Source organism: Panthera pardus, unplaced genomic scaffold, assembly GCF_024362965.1.
Source record: "Panthera pardus isolate Hobbes unplaced genomic scaffold, ASM2436296v1 HiC_scaffold_9, whole genome shotgun sequence".
NCBI classification, from domain to species: domain Eukaryota; kingdom Metazoa; phylum Chordata; class Mammalia; order Carnivora; family Felidae; genus Panthera; species Panthera pardus.
This window is the reverse complement of record NW_026527024.1, coordinates 1,584,042-1,599,184: the sequence shown is the minus strand read 5'-3', so window position 1 is coordinate 1,599,184 and position 15,143 is coordinate 1,584,042. Positions and strand designations below refer to the sequence as shown.

The 15,143-nt window shown below is 41.2% G+C and overlaps 1 protein-coding gene across 1 annotated transcript in view; it reads right to left on the bottom strand.

Annotated features, from left to right (window-relative positions):
* Positions 1-15,143, bottom strand: part of LOC109252349 (GTPase IMAP family member 8-like) — a 57,941-nt gene that overhangs the window by 34,835 nt on the left and 7,963 nt on the right. Inside the window, 1 exon segment of the mRNA XM_053898649.1 lies at positions 2,922-3,564. Coding sequence (XP_053754624.1) covers positions 2,922-3,564 — 643 coding nt within the window.

The following is a 15,143-nucleotide window of genomic DNA, read 5'->3' as shown; positions in this document are numbered from 1 at the left end:
TGGAGATACTTATGTTAACACCCTGACACATTTACCCCAAGCCTTTCACATAACCTTCGGACCCAGATTTCAAGTTAATGCAGGTCATTTATATTGGACCCTACCTTTGACATCTGATATTCAACTTGTCACAAACCTAACTGAACGCTGTTGCTCCTGACTCTACCCTTCCCCTGAAAATCTTACCTGTCACCCTGAACTTTCCTGTTTCTGAACAGAAGCATGATCATCCTACCCATCACCCACATGGACACATCCTACACATCCTTCACAGTAGACTTCACACCTACATCCTTCCTCAGGTCTTCTTCTATAAATCCTTGTTTAAATTCCCCATCGTGGTCATGACTATCACATATTTCAACAACAGGGATCATGGACACATTAAACGCTGGAAATACCACAGTCTTCAGCACTGAAATAGAACCATCTTCAGGGAAAACTGGGACATAAAATATGTTAAGAGAAGTGAGTGAGCAATATTTCAATTGTCAAGTGAAGAGATAATGATTTATTTGATTTACTCGTTTTTTCTCTGGGTATGTGTTACCTTCCAAAATAGAACCTAAGGCTGGGAAAAAAGAAATTAGCTCACGTAAGCTGCACATTCAAACAGCCCTCACACAGGTTAATTGTATTAAGAATGCTTCTGCATATCTCTGAGCGAAAATATCTTTTAAATGGTTCTGAAATGAAAAAAGTCAGGAGAGAGCATGAATACTTTGCTTTCTAGAGATACTATCACACAAATGAGTCACTTACAAGGAAGTACTTTTGAACATAAGAACTGCATGATGGCAAAGAGTACTTTGGTCTCACTTTGTCTTTGACACATGTTTTCTCATGAGAGGATTTTTCTTCCGTGTTGCTTTTACTGCGTTCTGAGTACTGGTGATGAATCTTAGAATGAGCGGGTATTTAGAATCTTAAGTTTTCCAGACTTAATCTCTAATCCGTCTCCCAAAAAGTCACTGATATGGTAAACACTCTCAGTCATGTTCACAGACAAAACAAAGGACAAATAAAAATTCTAATAATTTGGATGTGGGATGTCTGCAATCCTTGTGAGTGACTGAGAGTCACCCATCTAACTTTGAAGTTTCTCTATTATTTTAGCAAGACAGAACCTTTCATCTACTTACTGCAAATGTCACAGCATGGAAGGGTAAGGAGAGATTTTTCTGGTGTCAGAAAACAGCACTAGAGGGAATATAAAACCATCAACAACAATAAAGATGCTCTGAAAGAGAACTGGGTACCATAAGATTTATCAATCAGGTTCTAACAAGAAAAAGATAGTCTGCTCTCATTAGGTACTTGGAGAAAGTTTAGAGAAGGGGCCTCTTACACACTGTGCACACAGGGAATTTAGAAAACACAGGGACATTAATAGTATCGATAAGAAAATTAAATTCCACCTGCAGGGGTGAACAAAGACTGGAATGCAGAAGAAGAGGTGGGTAGAAAGGCCACCAAGGGAGGAGCTGTGACCTTTAGTGTAGGACTGCAGCTAGTCAGAGATGGCCCTGCAGAGATAGAGGTGGGAGAATGGACACCCCAGCCTTGCTTTTCTACTTCCACAGGGCCTCTGACTTGGACTTCCCATTGGCCAGCCAGGCAGAAGTCAGAGAACAAGAGATCCCACCGATGTAGTGCAACTAGATCAGCCTCAGGGGGCAAAGAGCTGGGTGAAGTGTGATTCTGCAGAGGCAAATGAAGACTATGTGGCCCAGATGGGATTTTTCAGATATAAGTGGAGACATTTTAGGTTAGGATGGTCCCTAAAAAAGAAGTGAGAGAAACACAGTAAGAGAATCCTGTGACTTTCAGATCTCCATGAACCACAGAACAATCTTTCCAGAGAAACCCGACACCTCCCTAACATAGTACTTGTGACCATGTGGTGCAATGACGCATGTGACCAGTGGTTCAGACGCTTAACATGTGCAGGATTTCTGATTTGAATTTTCCTGAGTCTTTGAACTCTATATGCCATTGCCTGATTATGCCAACTTTGTGTGAAGAGGGATAGGTGGGAAGGGGAGGCGGTGTGGACTGAGAGCTGGGAAGAGGCTTCATTCTGGTTAGTTCTCACTGCATAACAAACCATTCTGAAGCTCAGTGGTTAAAAACAAAAACCATCATTTATTTGTTCTCATAAAGCTGCAATTTGGACAGGACTCAGTGGGAATGGATCATCTTTGCTTTCTGCAACTTCGCCTGAGATGGCGGCCAGCCGGAGGGCCCACTTTTGTGTTGCCTCATTTGCATGGCGGGCAAGTTGATCTGAGTCACAAATGAAAGGTGAGCTGGGAAGTGGGCCAGTGACTTCAGGCCCTCTGCATGGGGGCCTCTCAAGAGACAGCCTGGGCTTTCTCACAACATGACAGTCAATTCCAAGGGTAAGAACTCCAACAGGGCAAGGAAGCATTGCCCACATGTAACCTTAGAGTCACAAGGTGTTGCTTCAACCATCTGCTATTAATTGAAATGGTCCCAGATCTGCCCAGTTCCAAGGTAGAGGACACAGGCCCCGCAAGTTAGTGGCAGGAGTAACAGCATCAGGTTATAGGAAGAATAAGTAGAAGCTACTGTCACAGCTATCTATGGAAACTACAATCTACCACTATCGCAAATCATCGTAAATTCAAAAGAAAAAATGAAATGGTCTTTACTACCAGAACATATGCCATATTTTTGAAAGCACCCTCATAATCCCATCTAAAACATGTTCAAATATGCCCTTCTCAGCTTCTTCCCTGATGTTTTTTAATTGTTCATCATAAATCCTCTTTAGCCATTTTATTTTTTCCTCCCGTTCTTCCTGTGATTTATCAGCATATTCCTTTTCTACTAGTTCAATTTCATTATTTAATTGATCGGTGTAGATCTTCTTCAGGTCTTCTTCCCGTTGCTTCAGCCTCTTCTCTGTGTCCTCGTAAATGGCATCAGTAAAGTAATCCCCTCCGTTGCTCTGCACCATCTCCTCTATCAGCTCCACCAGCTCCTGCACTTGAGCTTCCTTCTCGGCCTCTGAGGCTCTGTTGTCGAAGGCACAGTAGCGGTTCCCACACTCGCTGATGATGTTTCTTAGCTTCACATCTGCATCTGCTAAGAAGTCACTCAGACTCTGCCCTTCCAAGTTATCTTTGCCAGTGAACAACACGATTATGTGCCTCAAGGATGGCTTCCCAAAGACATACTTGATCAATGCCACGGTCTTCTGTTCTTCCTCCGTGTAGCGGCCCAGCTGGAGGACCAAGACGATGGCGTGGGGCCCAGGGCAGGAGTAGAGGACACACCGGCTGATTTCCCTGCACGTGGTATTCAGGGTCTTCTTGGTGTCAAAGAGCCCTGGGGTGTCAACAACAAGAAGTTTCCTCCCCTTCCACTCCTTGGATGCTTTTTGACACTTGGGAGTGACAGCATGGGGAGCAACTTTAGACTTAAAGACTCTACTCCCCAGGATGGTGTTTGCCGTTGCGCTCTTCCCACTTCCAGTTTTCCCCACCAAAACAATCCTCAGACTGTTGTCCTGAGGGTCTTCCATGTCACTACCAGCGGCTGTGGGGTGTAAAAAAGAGAAGGAAAAGGAAAAAAGTCAACGAAGGTAAGTGGAAACCATCACATTCCTCTTATCTCCTTTGTGTTTCTCCATGAAAACCTGCAGTAGTGTACTATCCATGTTGGTCCCATAAAGACAAAAAGATGAAACAATTCACTCACCATGGAAGAAACAACAAAGTAGTTAAAGAGTTCCCCTACAAAAGAGTACCAGGTCCAGATGGTTTCATGGGGATCTCACTTAAACCTTTCTTAAACTATTTCTGATGACTTAAAACAGAAGGAAATCTTTCCTGTTCATTCTATGCCACAAGTATGATATTGATCTCAAAGGCTAACAAAGATTTCACCAATAAATAAAGCTACAGACTTGTCTCATTTGCGAATACTATTGCAAAAATCCCAAATAAATTGTCAGACACTAAAAAGTAATACCCCATAATTAAATGTGATTTATTTCAGAAATACAACGGTGGTTCAATATGAGAAAATGGATTGTTACAATACATCCTCTTTGGTAGAGTTAAGAAGAAAAATACTTTGATGCAGAACAGACATTTCCCCAATTTCAACGATGTTTTAATAGATACTTCTTTAATGTGATTTTATAGAAATATAAATTTTAACAAATTTATCACCATATTTTCTCTGCAGCTAAAATAGTTGACTATAAACTTCATTTGGATGAATGAAGAAAGAAAATTAGCCTGTAGGGTCAACAAAGAGAAGAACGATGAGGGAGGGCCATCTCTACCAGATAGTAAAATATTTTACCCCTATAATTAAGGCAGTATGACGTGTGTGTGAACAGAGACAGAATGGAAAACAAAAAGGGACATTTCAGAGATAGACCAAATTGGTCTACTATATTCATGAGTATCCAGTGCAATTGTATTACGTTACATTTATCGTCCATAAAGCAGCCTCTCAAAGCAATGGGGAGAAAGATGGACTAATAACCAGCATTGGGATAACTACAAAACCACACAGAAAAAGACAAAACTGCACCCACGTCTTCATGCCATTCACATGCTAAATGCATTGGAAACATAACACTAAAAATCAATCCACATAAATACTAGAAGAAACTCAGACCAATCCTTTGTAACCTAGGGGTGGGGCAACTGTTTCTAAGATTTGAAAGATTGTAAGGAAAAGGATTCATACATCTGACTGCATAAAGACCTAAAAGACAATGGGAGATAGGAGCATCACAATTAAAATATGAATGTCAGACTATATCAAAGAGGGTTAATTCTCCTCTTATACAAAGAATACCTAAAAGTAGAGAGACAAATTCCAACAGCTTGATAGAAAATGGAGCAAGACATAGGAATAAACAGTTCAAAGAAAAAAAAGAAATGCCAATGCTCCTCAACTATGTAAAAATATATGAACACTCACTTAAAGTAGAGAAAAATAAATCTGACATAGGAAAAGAAAATAACTAAATATAGTAAATTAAAATTACACTGAGATACTATTTCTCCACTTACGGATTTGGCAAAAATCAAAAAATTTGCTGCTATAATTAGTCAGTAAAGGTTTAAAGGAAACAGTTCTCTTCTCCATGGCTAATGAAATTGAAAAACAGTCTAAAACCTACAGAGGAGAAATTGGCAATATTGTACAAATTACATATACATTTATTGGATTCTGAGTCCCAATTTTAGGACTTATGCCTGTAGTGGTCAGGGCAGCTCACTCCTAAACGTGCAATTTTGGCATGCTATTTCTTTTTTAATTTTTTTACATTTATTTATTTTGGAGAAACAGAGTGAGAGAAAGCGTGAGCGGGGGAGGGGCAGAGAGAGAAGGAGACACAGAATCTGAAGCAGGCTCCAGGCTCCCAACAAGCTGTTAGCACAGAGCCTGAAGGGCTCGAACCCACGAACTGTGAGATCATGACCTGAGCGAAGACGGACTCTCAACCGACTGAGACACCCAGGCACCCTGGCATACTGACTATTTTAAGTGAAAGTAACTTAAGATACAACCTATGTGGGAAGATTACTAAGACCCTCTTCTGTCCTCCTGCAAGCAGAAAACAAATTCTCCCGTGTAAAAGGTGTCCTTCCTGTCCCAGGAGGTAAAGAGACACCCTTATGTCCAAGGATGGGAGATTTAGAGCCAAGAAGACTGTATAAACAGCCCACTACTTTCTACTATTTTACTACCCCAGCCCAAAGTCTCTTTAGAATTCCTCCCTAACAGATGCTCCCAAAGTTAAGTTTTCCTTGTTTTGTCAATCCCTCACAGATCCATCGTCTCTTTGCCTAAAAAGTATAAAAACTTCCTGCCTTGGTCATTTCTCTTGGTTTTAGTTTCATTACTGAGCATCTGTGCACACTGCTTTTTTTTTTTTCTCTCTTGTTAATCTGCCTCAAGTGAATGTAATTCTTAGGGCAGCTGGAAGACCTTGAAGGGTAGAGGAAGAAGTTCCCCTTCCTTATGTACCAGAGCTACACTGAGAAAAACACAGGAAAACATTAGGCATATGTTTATTCTCTGTGTCACTATTTGTAATAATTAAAGACAAAAAATCCACCAAATACCCACCAGTAGGAGTTTGGTTGAATAAACTAAGGTACATACACACAGCGATATACTATCCAACTGTAGAAAGGAATAAGAAATACCTCTCTATGCCGGGATGGAGAGATCTCCAGGATATATCATTAAGCAAAAAAAAAAAAAAAAAAAAAACAGGCAAAGTGAAGAAAATAATATTTAGTTTACTGTCATTTCTCTGATGGGGAGGAACATGAACTGTAGGTACAAAATACAACATATATTTCATGCACATGATAAAGCAAAGGCAAATCATCTGAACTGCCACCAAAGAAATTGCTGACAGAGGGATGGAAGGAATAAAGTGGGGGACAGGGTAGAAGCTGGAAACTACTTTGAATATACTTCGATTTCATAGATTTGTCTTGAAAGCATGTACTTCCTTCTTTTTGAGAGTTCGAATTACAGCTCTTTTCCTTTATGAAAGACCTACATGTGTACCTGCTGTTGCTGGCTGACATAAATTCAAAGAGGATTTTTCATTTGTACAAAAAAAAAAGCTGAACACGAACACAGCGTTCTGCATTTGTTTTACAGCCAAATGAGCTAATGGAGAGGCCGAGTGGGCCGTTGTCCACGCCAGCTGCCAATCACCTTCCCCGGGAACCTCACACAGGGGTTCACCACCCAGTCACCAGTGTGTGAGCCAGATGAGCACGTGGGCTTTCTCTCAATTAAATGTGTGCATCTGTTAACAAGTTGTGTCTAAAAGTATCAGAAACACATAAGGGAGGTTATTTGGGGGAGATCTGGGAATGCGCACCCTTTTTCCATGTACATTGATGGTAATTGCTTCTCTCCTTTATGTCATTTATTTTCATAAAAGATTTCATAGGAACATTCTGCTTGTGGATAGTGAGGAACACCTGTAAATAGCTTACATAATTATACAACAAAAACTATACTTTCAGATAACTAGTAAAAATCAAAAGCAAATGCAATACATAGTATTTGGTGTAATAGACAAACCACACAAAGAATTGGTCCAAGAAACTTGAAAATGCAGTTGCTTCATTGGCTATTGTCCTAATGGGATATAGTGTAAGGCCAAATAGGGGGAAAAATGTCAAGAAAATCTTAAATTGTTTTCAGGAATCCTGTCCTATTCTTAGCTTTTTGTGCACATGTGTAGTTTTGAAGCCCAAGGACAAACCCAGTGACAATGAACACCCTTAGCACCCATACTGTGTACTTCAAATGCCATTTCCCACCAAAAACTTTAGGACTCTTAGGAGAAGGTACCGATTCCAGATGTGGGCCATGAAATGTACACTTGGATCCTAGACTATCTACTCATACTAGAAAGCGAGGATTCTACCAGAAACTACTCAGACCGTGGGACGCCTGGCTAGCTCTGTCAATACAGCATACATCTCTTGATCCCACGTTCATGAGTTCTAGCCCCACATTGGGTGCAGAGATCACTTTCAAAAAAAATGTTTGGATCTTACCGAAAGGAGTACAGGGCCAACTTGAAGAGGCTGACTGGACAGAGATGGGGTAATTTGAGTACCAATGAGAATAATAATTTCAATGGATTGAAATTCATCAAATATGTTGAAGTTCATGAATTCATAACAATACCAACATCGCAAAAGAAGTGAAGTGTTCTCTTTGGGGTATGCTAGGAAATGATGTCATCAGTCTGAACATGGACAAAAAAGAATCAAGCATTCCTTTTGTCTTATTAACTACACCTTATGGAAATGAAGGTATGATTCAGGGGAACTTTCTTTTTAAAGGATTATGCCATCCAATAAATGAAGAAAGAATGATAGAATTATAATATTATTATTTGTGACCGTTAATGAGAGAAAGTTACTCTAGACTATCATTACAGTCTGCTACATTACAGAAAGAGACAGAAGAATATATAAGGTGCCTTCTGCTGGACGTTTACAACTGCACCTATGAAATATTGCCACCCAAATAACCAGGCAAGCCTTAATCTGATCAAGCCTCTCCTTAAATTTAAATTTATACAAAACACGGAAACTAGAAGAACCTGTCATATGATGTCTTGAGGATTTAATGAGCAAAATGTACACTGTCCAATTCTATGGAAAAATGACCAACCATTTCTTAACCAAAAACATTTTACAAAAATAAACAGGAAAGTGAAAACTTATTTATCAAATTAAACAAGACATATGAAAGAATCGAAATTTATGAACCGTATTTGGAGCTGATTTTGAACTCTGATCATGGTATATTTTAATGACCTTTATCTTCCAGACATACATATGTAAATAATTACTGATAAAGTGATAAAATTTTTAGTATTCTAGTAATGTAATACTTTCTAGTATTCTAATGTTTAAAGTGTATGTATGTATGTATGTATGTATGTATTTAATCTCTACACCCAGCATGAGGCTCAAACTCACAACCCTGAGATCAAGAGTCCCATGCTCTTCCAACTGAGCCAGATAGGCACCCCCACTCTAATTTTTGAAATGAGGAGATTGATGTGGCTCAGAAATGCTGAGAACGTTGCCCAAGGTCACTGCGCTAATGGGCTTTGGGCAGAGAAGGGATCCAATGCAAAGTATGTCTGACCCTACACTCATGCATAACCCTTGCACGCTCTGGTCTCTTCTTGGTTCCTTCTGAGATCCTTGATTCTACATTTCTGTTTACATTGGATCAGAAATAGATCATGGGAGACCAGGGAGGTAGTTCACTCTCTGTCCAGAAACATGAACTGGTAGCAACCCTGGAATTAGGGAAGGCAACCAAAGGGCTTCACACACATTTGTTTTCTATAGAATAACTCATTCTCTCCCCATGGCACCCCTTCCTTACCTCCTCTGTTACACTGTCGATCACAGCATTTCTCTCTTACATGTTGGAAAGGACACAGCCAGCTGAATTCTAGGCTTCCTGTGCCATTTGTGACCTGGGTATCCGGAAAATTTGATAAAACCACATGCACATCGTCTGGGATTCAGATTTCTTTCAGGAAAAAAGAGGAATTTGGATAGACTACTCTCTAAATTGCCTTCCAGGTCTAAAGACCTGCCTTGAGGACACTAGTTTCCCACTAAGGGAAATGGATGGGGTGTCAGGCAGCACTCACTCTGTCATGACAGCAACTGATGGAAGATATGCTGTTCAGCAAGTTTGTCCTGCTAAATAGGAGACGTGTGGACATGGGGCAAACAACCTCCTTACTCCCACTCTTCCTCCCCTGGGACCCCTTTTTGCTGGGCTGCTGGCACGACACTCGGTCCCCTCTCAGACCAGAACCCACACCCATGCACACCCCTATGTCCTGCTGCCCCTCACAGATCCATTGCTCTGAGGCCAGGCTCACCTTCTTTTGAAGGAGCTGAGTTCCCCATTGTTCTCCAAAGAACCTGTTTGAGCTGCTGCTTTTGCTTTCACTGTGAGGAAAATGTGTTTCCCCCTTTAAACCTCTGAGGCAGGAAGCTCAGATTGGTTGGAGCTAGTGAAGAAACTATTTGGCTTTAAAGAGACGGAAATATTGCCCTATAATTGGAGGAGTGCTTTAGTTTTACCAAGGTGTAAGCTTTTTCTCCATGTGCCTGCTCTCACACCAAATTTTACAAACCTATATTTGTTGTTTGGGGTTATACTGGTGGATCCCAAAGGCCCTTATTAAATGACACAAATCATGCACACAGAGCCAGGCATGGTGTTGGATCATCTTCCCTGCATGGAGTGGGTGACTCTGGGGTGATTCTAGGAAGAAGAAACTCAAATAGGTGGCTAGATGTGTCCAAATTTAGAGCCTGAGATACTTCCCAGTGATTCTATCATATGGGTTTTTTCATGATAGTCTTTCATGAAGGTCTCAAGTTACTCATTAAGAATTTACCAGCCTTCAGGTACAAAGCCAAGAGTCTAAACCATTGGGAGCCAAGAGAAAAAAAGGAAGATGTGGCCTGGAAAAAGTCTTCCAATGACCATACACCTTCTCTAGTTTTCTTCATATGGTTCTTTCAAGCCCCAAAATATGCATGACCTGACAAGAAGAGATGCATCCAGGGAGGAGATCAAACTTTCCCCTACAACCTTCCTACGTTCCTCTACCCCAGACCCAGGCACAGGTAGATTTTCCCAGATTTAGCCAGTGCATCCATTCCAACCTGCTCTGGAAACTTTGAGATGATAGACAGATGGTCAAACCTCTCATGGTTGACCAGCTGTTCCAATTGTCTCTTGCATCATCATAAAATTATAATGTTTTTGATTATATATTTTTGTTCACTACATTGAGACATGGGATTACTTGATGCTCACACTTGAAGGTGGGTACTAAGAGAACTAAATGTGGCAGGAAGTAGTGGCCAATGGGGAGGCAACCCATGGAGGGAAGCAGCTAGATTTGGAAATTATTGTATTAATACTATATTATTGGTCCATATCATTAGACCAGTTATTGGTGCTAATGACTTGGAGGGCCCCAGGTAACTGTTTTCCAACTTGCAATAAAGACACAGACCGGGATCAGCTATGTAATTTGCAAAGTCTGGCACAAAAGGAATATGCCAGGCCCTTTGTCAAAAACAAACAAAAAAAAAATAAGAATTTCAAGATGACATCAACAGAACAGTAAACCCTTCTAAGTACAAGGCCCTGTGCAACGGCACAGGTCACATACCCATGAACTTGGTCTTGTGAGGCTGCATACATAAAAGTCTAGAGGAGAGCTAGAATCATATTTCCTGCTCAAAATATCTCTACCATTTCCTAGTTTCATTTCAAGCTACATATTCCTTGAGTGAAACTTGTCCTTGGATGTTTTCATGGTCAGCTAATTGCTTCTCCAGGTATTATGCTCAGGTACGCTGTTAAGTTCCCTAGAGGGAACAGCAGACTAGTTGACACAGAATCCATGGATGCCACAAGAAATCAGATGCGGGTCTCAAATGGTAACAGCCTTGTGATCATTGGTCAAAAAGGAGCATGTGGCCCCCATCAGTCCCATCCTGAGCCCTAAGTTAGGAGTGATCTCCTTCTACAAGATTCTGGATAGAAGCAGTGTAGCCCCATATCTGAATTGTTCACTTGGCCACGCTCCTGATCATTGAGGGCTTCCTTCCACTTGCACCTATGCTGTGAGCCACAGGCCTCTCCACCGCTTGTCTCCTCCTGCAACCCTGGAAACACAACTTTCCACCCAGGATCTTGCTCCTTCCACATAGTCAGAAGCAGAGAGATACATGTGGACAAAGCTACAGCTTCCTTTTTTTTGTTTTCCTTTGATTCTTTCCATTTCACACACACACAGAAATGTGGATATAATGAATTTTCAAAAGGTGTGGGGTCATTAAGAGACATTCTTTGAATTCTATAGGAGTCTTCTTGTGGGGCTCAGGGTGTTTTCTGATGCTCAGATCTAGATAATTTCAAAGCTCAACTTATCAAAATAGTGCAGAAATAATAACAGTAGTTTAAAAGAATCGTTCCCCCATTGCCCTGTTTCTTCTACATATCGTCTTTGGAACTTTGGTGGATCCATTTCCTATTGCCTCCATAACAAATTCCCAAAACATTAGTAGCTGAAAGCAATATAAACTTCATCTTCTGCAGTTATGGAGGACAAGAGCATGGAATTAGTTTTATGGAGATAAAATCAAGGTCTTCCAGAGCTGGTTCTTTCTGGAGGCTCCAGGAGAGAATCCATCCATTGCCTCTTACATCTTCTAGAAGCTGCCAGATGCCCTGGGCTTGGGGCCACATCACACCGATCTCTCCTGCTTTCATCACATTGCCTTCTTGCCTCTCCTTAGAAGGACCTTTCTGAGTACCTCTGGGGCCCACCCAGATAATCCGGAATAATCTCCCCATCTCAAAGTCATTGACTTAATCACACCTGCAAAGATGCTTATGGAATAAGGTAACATTCACAGGCTCTGGGGATTAGAGTGTGGCCATCTTTCGGGGGCCACCATCCAGCCTGCCACATTTGGGTCAGTTAACCTCTCTGCAACTCACTCCCCTAATCTTTAAAATGGAATACTTACTTCAGACAGTCATTGTGAAACCAGATAAATTTGTACACATGAAGTGGTACTCAAACCATAGTTATCAATAGGTATTAGTTAGTAGTAATAATTCAACCCTCAATGCTCTTCTCATAGATTACCATCCTGAGGCTCATCTACACATCATAGATGCTGTCTTAGTCAGCGTGGACTGCCATAATACCACAGCCTGGGAGCAGGAACAGCAGTAATTAATCTCTCACAGTTCTGGAGACTGGGCAGCCCAAGCCCAATGTGCCAGCCAACTTGTTTCCCTGGGAAAGGCTCACTTCCTGATTTGTGAATTGCACTGTCTCACCGTGTCCATACATGATGGAGCGAGGAAGCAACTCTCTGCTATCTCTTCTTCCAAGGGCACTAATCCCATCAAGAGGACCCCAGATTCATGAACTCATGGAAACCAACTTACGTTACCCCCAAATACCATCAAGTTGGGGGTTAGGGATTCTGGAGCCTTCTCTCTTGGTGCCACATAAAACTAGTCACTTCTACTTTGTAACAATCTCTTTTAAGTGGATATCACTCAAGGTTTCCTGGTTTCTCCCCACTCACTCCACCCCCAAAGGGCACTGCATGAAAAGGAAGACTCAGCACCTCCACAGCCTGTCTACCAGGATAAGGGAACTGGATTATCTATAGCCCTGCACTCACATGTCTTCAATGAAATTGTCTTTTGGCTCCACGGATGTGCAAGAAGAGCTGCCTCTTGCAGGCTAATAGCAGCCATGTCACAAAAGAGATAGAGGTGTTAGGTGTGACAGTGCACTTGGGGCTGAATCCCTCAAAGGAAACATTGACCAAACCCTCATGAAATAAGGACCATGCCCCCCAAAGAGCCTTTTACTGTCTTCCACAATGTTATATTCCGTTATGAACCACAACCATTCAGTCCTGTTCTCAAACAGGTCTCTGCTTCCTCCTAAGGCTTCTCCGAAGATCTACCAAAAGTGACCACTCAGAATTTGTGGTCTCTTCACCAGAGGGTCACAATCTTGGAGCTTCAGGGGAAAAACTGTAGGACGTGCTCTGAACTACTGTTGCCTCAAAGAGACTCTTCAGAGCAGGTTTCCAAGATGGCAGCACTGACTCAATGCTCAGACTCTGCCAGCGAGCAAAGCCAGGACTACTGGGACTCTCAGTCTGGAAGCATATGTACCTCAGGAAATCAGACGACTGACTCAAGATCCAGCAGAGTGAGAAGTAATGACATAGGACTGAGTGAACGGATTCAAGATGTGCCATTGTGGTTATTTGTTTGGAATATTGATGGCATTCTGTTTGATGTTCTACTTGTATGGCTATTTGTGGAACCTTATTTCTTTCTCCTTACACGAATTAGTAGACTGTGTATTTGTAAACCCACAACAACCATCTTTAAATATTACCTCATCTTCACCTACCCTCAAAATTGAGAAACAAATGCTTCTACTAAGTTTCATTCACTTTCATGTTGATAGAACCATTTGCATAGGTTTAATAAAATTCTGTCCTCTTGTTTCCAAAGATACCATTGGAAAAATCGATTCTGCAGCAAGGCCATATGTACAGGGTGATATATGAGAGTGATTGTTGTTTAAACAAACACCATCAGACCACTGCTAAGGAGCAATTGTTGTTGTTACATGTGGAGCTAATGTCTCCAAAACCTTCATAAGAAAACGAATATGATGTCTGGCTTCCAGGATCCCAATCTCTGGGAGTAAGGAAGTCCACTCCCAGGTAGTCCAGAAACCCAGGCAAATTTTGGAGACCTCAGGAAGAGGGAAATTCATTGAGATTTATGGGTACAGCATGCAAAGTTTACTCGAGAAAGTGTTTAAGCCTTGGTTTCCTACTCCTAGGATAGAAGAATGGCAAGGGCTTTGAAACGTCTGATTCAAAACTCATTTTGAAAATTTCCAAAAGAAGTTTATCCTTTGGAATTGATAGTTGCTTCATATGATTAGGCTCTAGATTTCACGAGCAAAGTCAAGGAGGCTTTTCCAGTTAATTAAGATTCTTGCTGCATCTGTATAAATAATCAGGCCATGCATGGTAAAAACAATCTTCAAGGATCAACAATACTTGTTGGAGACTGTTTATGATCACAAAGTAGAGAACGCTACGAAAATGATCCAAAATTTAGAAATAGGCAAGAGAGATTACTGGAGTGTTCTATTGTTCTGTGTGGTGCTGTGCTTGATGATCAGCTGTGATACTTTACAACACTTTAAGGACAGAGAGAATTTTTGCACATCTCTGCCTTGGAGATGCTCAGCGAATTTTCTGTCTGGTGGAATGTAGAACTCAAAAATTACATTTTACTACTCTCTTGAACACATCAACCCTTGATTTCAAATGAGCTTTTTGTTTCTGTTTGTTTGTGTTTTTTGTTTTGTTCTTTGCTTATGTGTTTGTTTTTAACTAGGTTTCACACCCAGCATGGAGCCCAAACTCAAGACCCTAAGGTCAAGACCTGAGCTGAGATCAAGAGTCAGACGCTTAACTGATTGAGCCACCCAAAGTAAGTTTGAACCAATTATAGAATCATACTGGTTCTCTAGTTAAGCCATGAGTTGAGCCAAATCTTTGATGTGTTTATACTTGTCCAGGAGTCATGAGTTTGCTTTTTTTGAAAACTACAGATAAGAAAGAAAGGCAGAAATAGCATGATTCAACCCTTGGAGGTGGAAATATACTGGACACAGAGAACAGCTAACAATTTGGAGTGCAGGAATCATTACCAGCCTTTACTGAGGGCCTACTGTGTCCCTGGCACTTGCCTCTCCATCATTATCACCTTCGTTCCTTACAAAAGTGTAAAACGGATATTAATGGGAGCAATGATATCTAGAAGAATCTCATTCTTGGAAGAGGAGTTGAGACTGATTATAATGACTGTTGAATACCAGGCCAAGGAATGTGGATTCTAAGCCCTAGGCAGTAGAAGATTTCCAAGAAGTAGAGACCTAAGAAAACTATCCCAATGGGCTTAACCTGGTAACTGCAACTAGG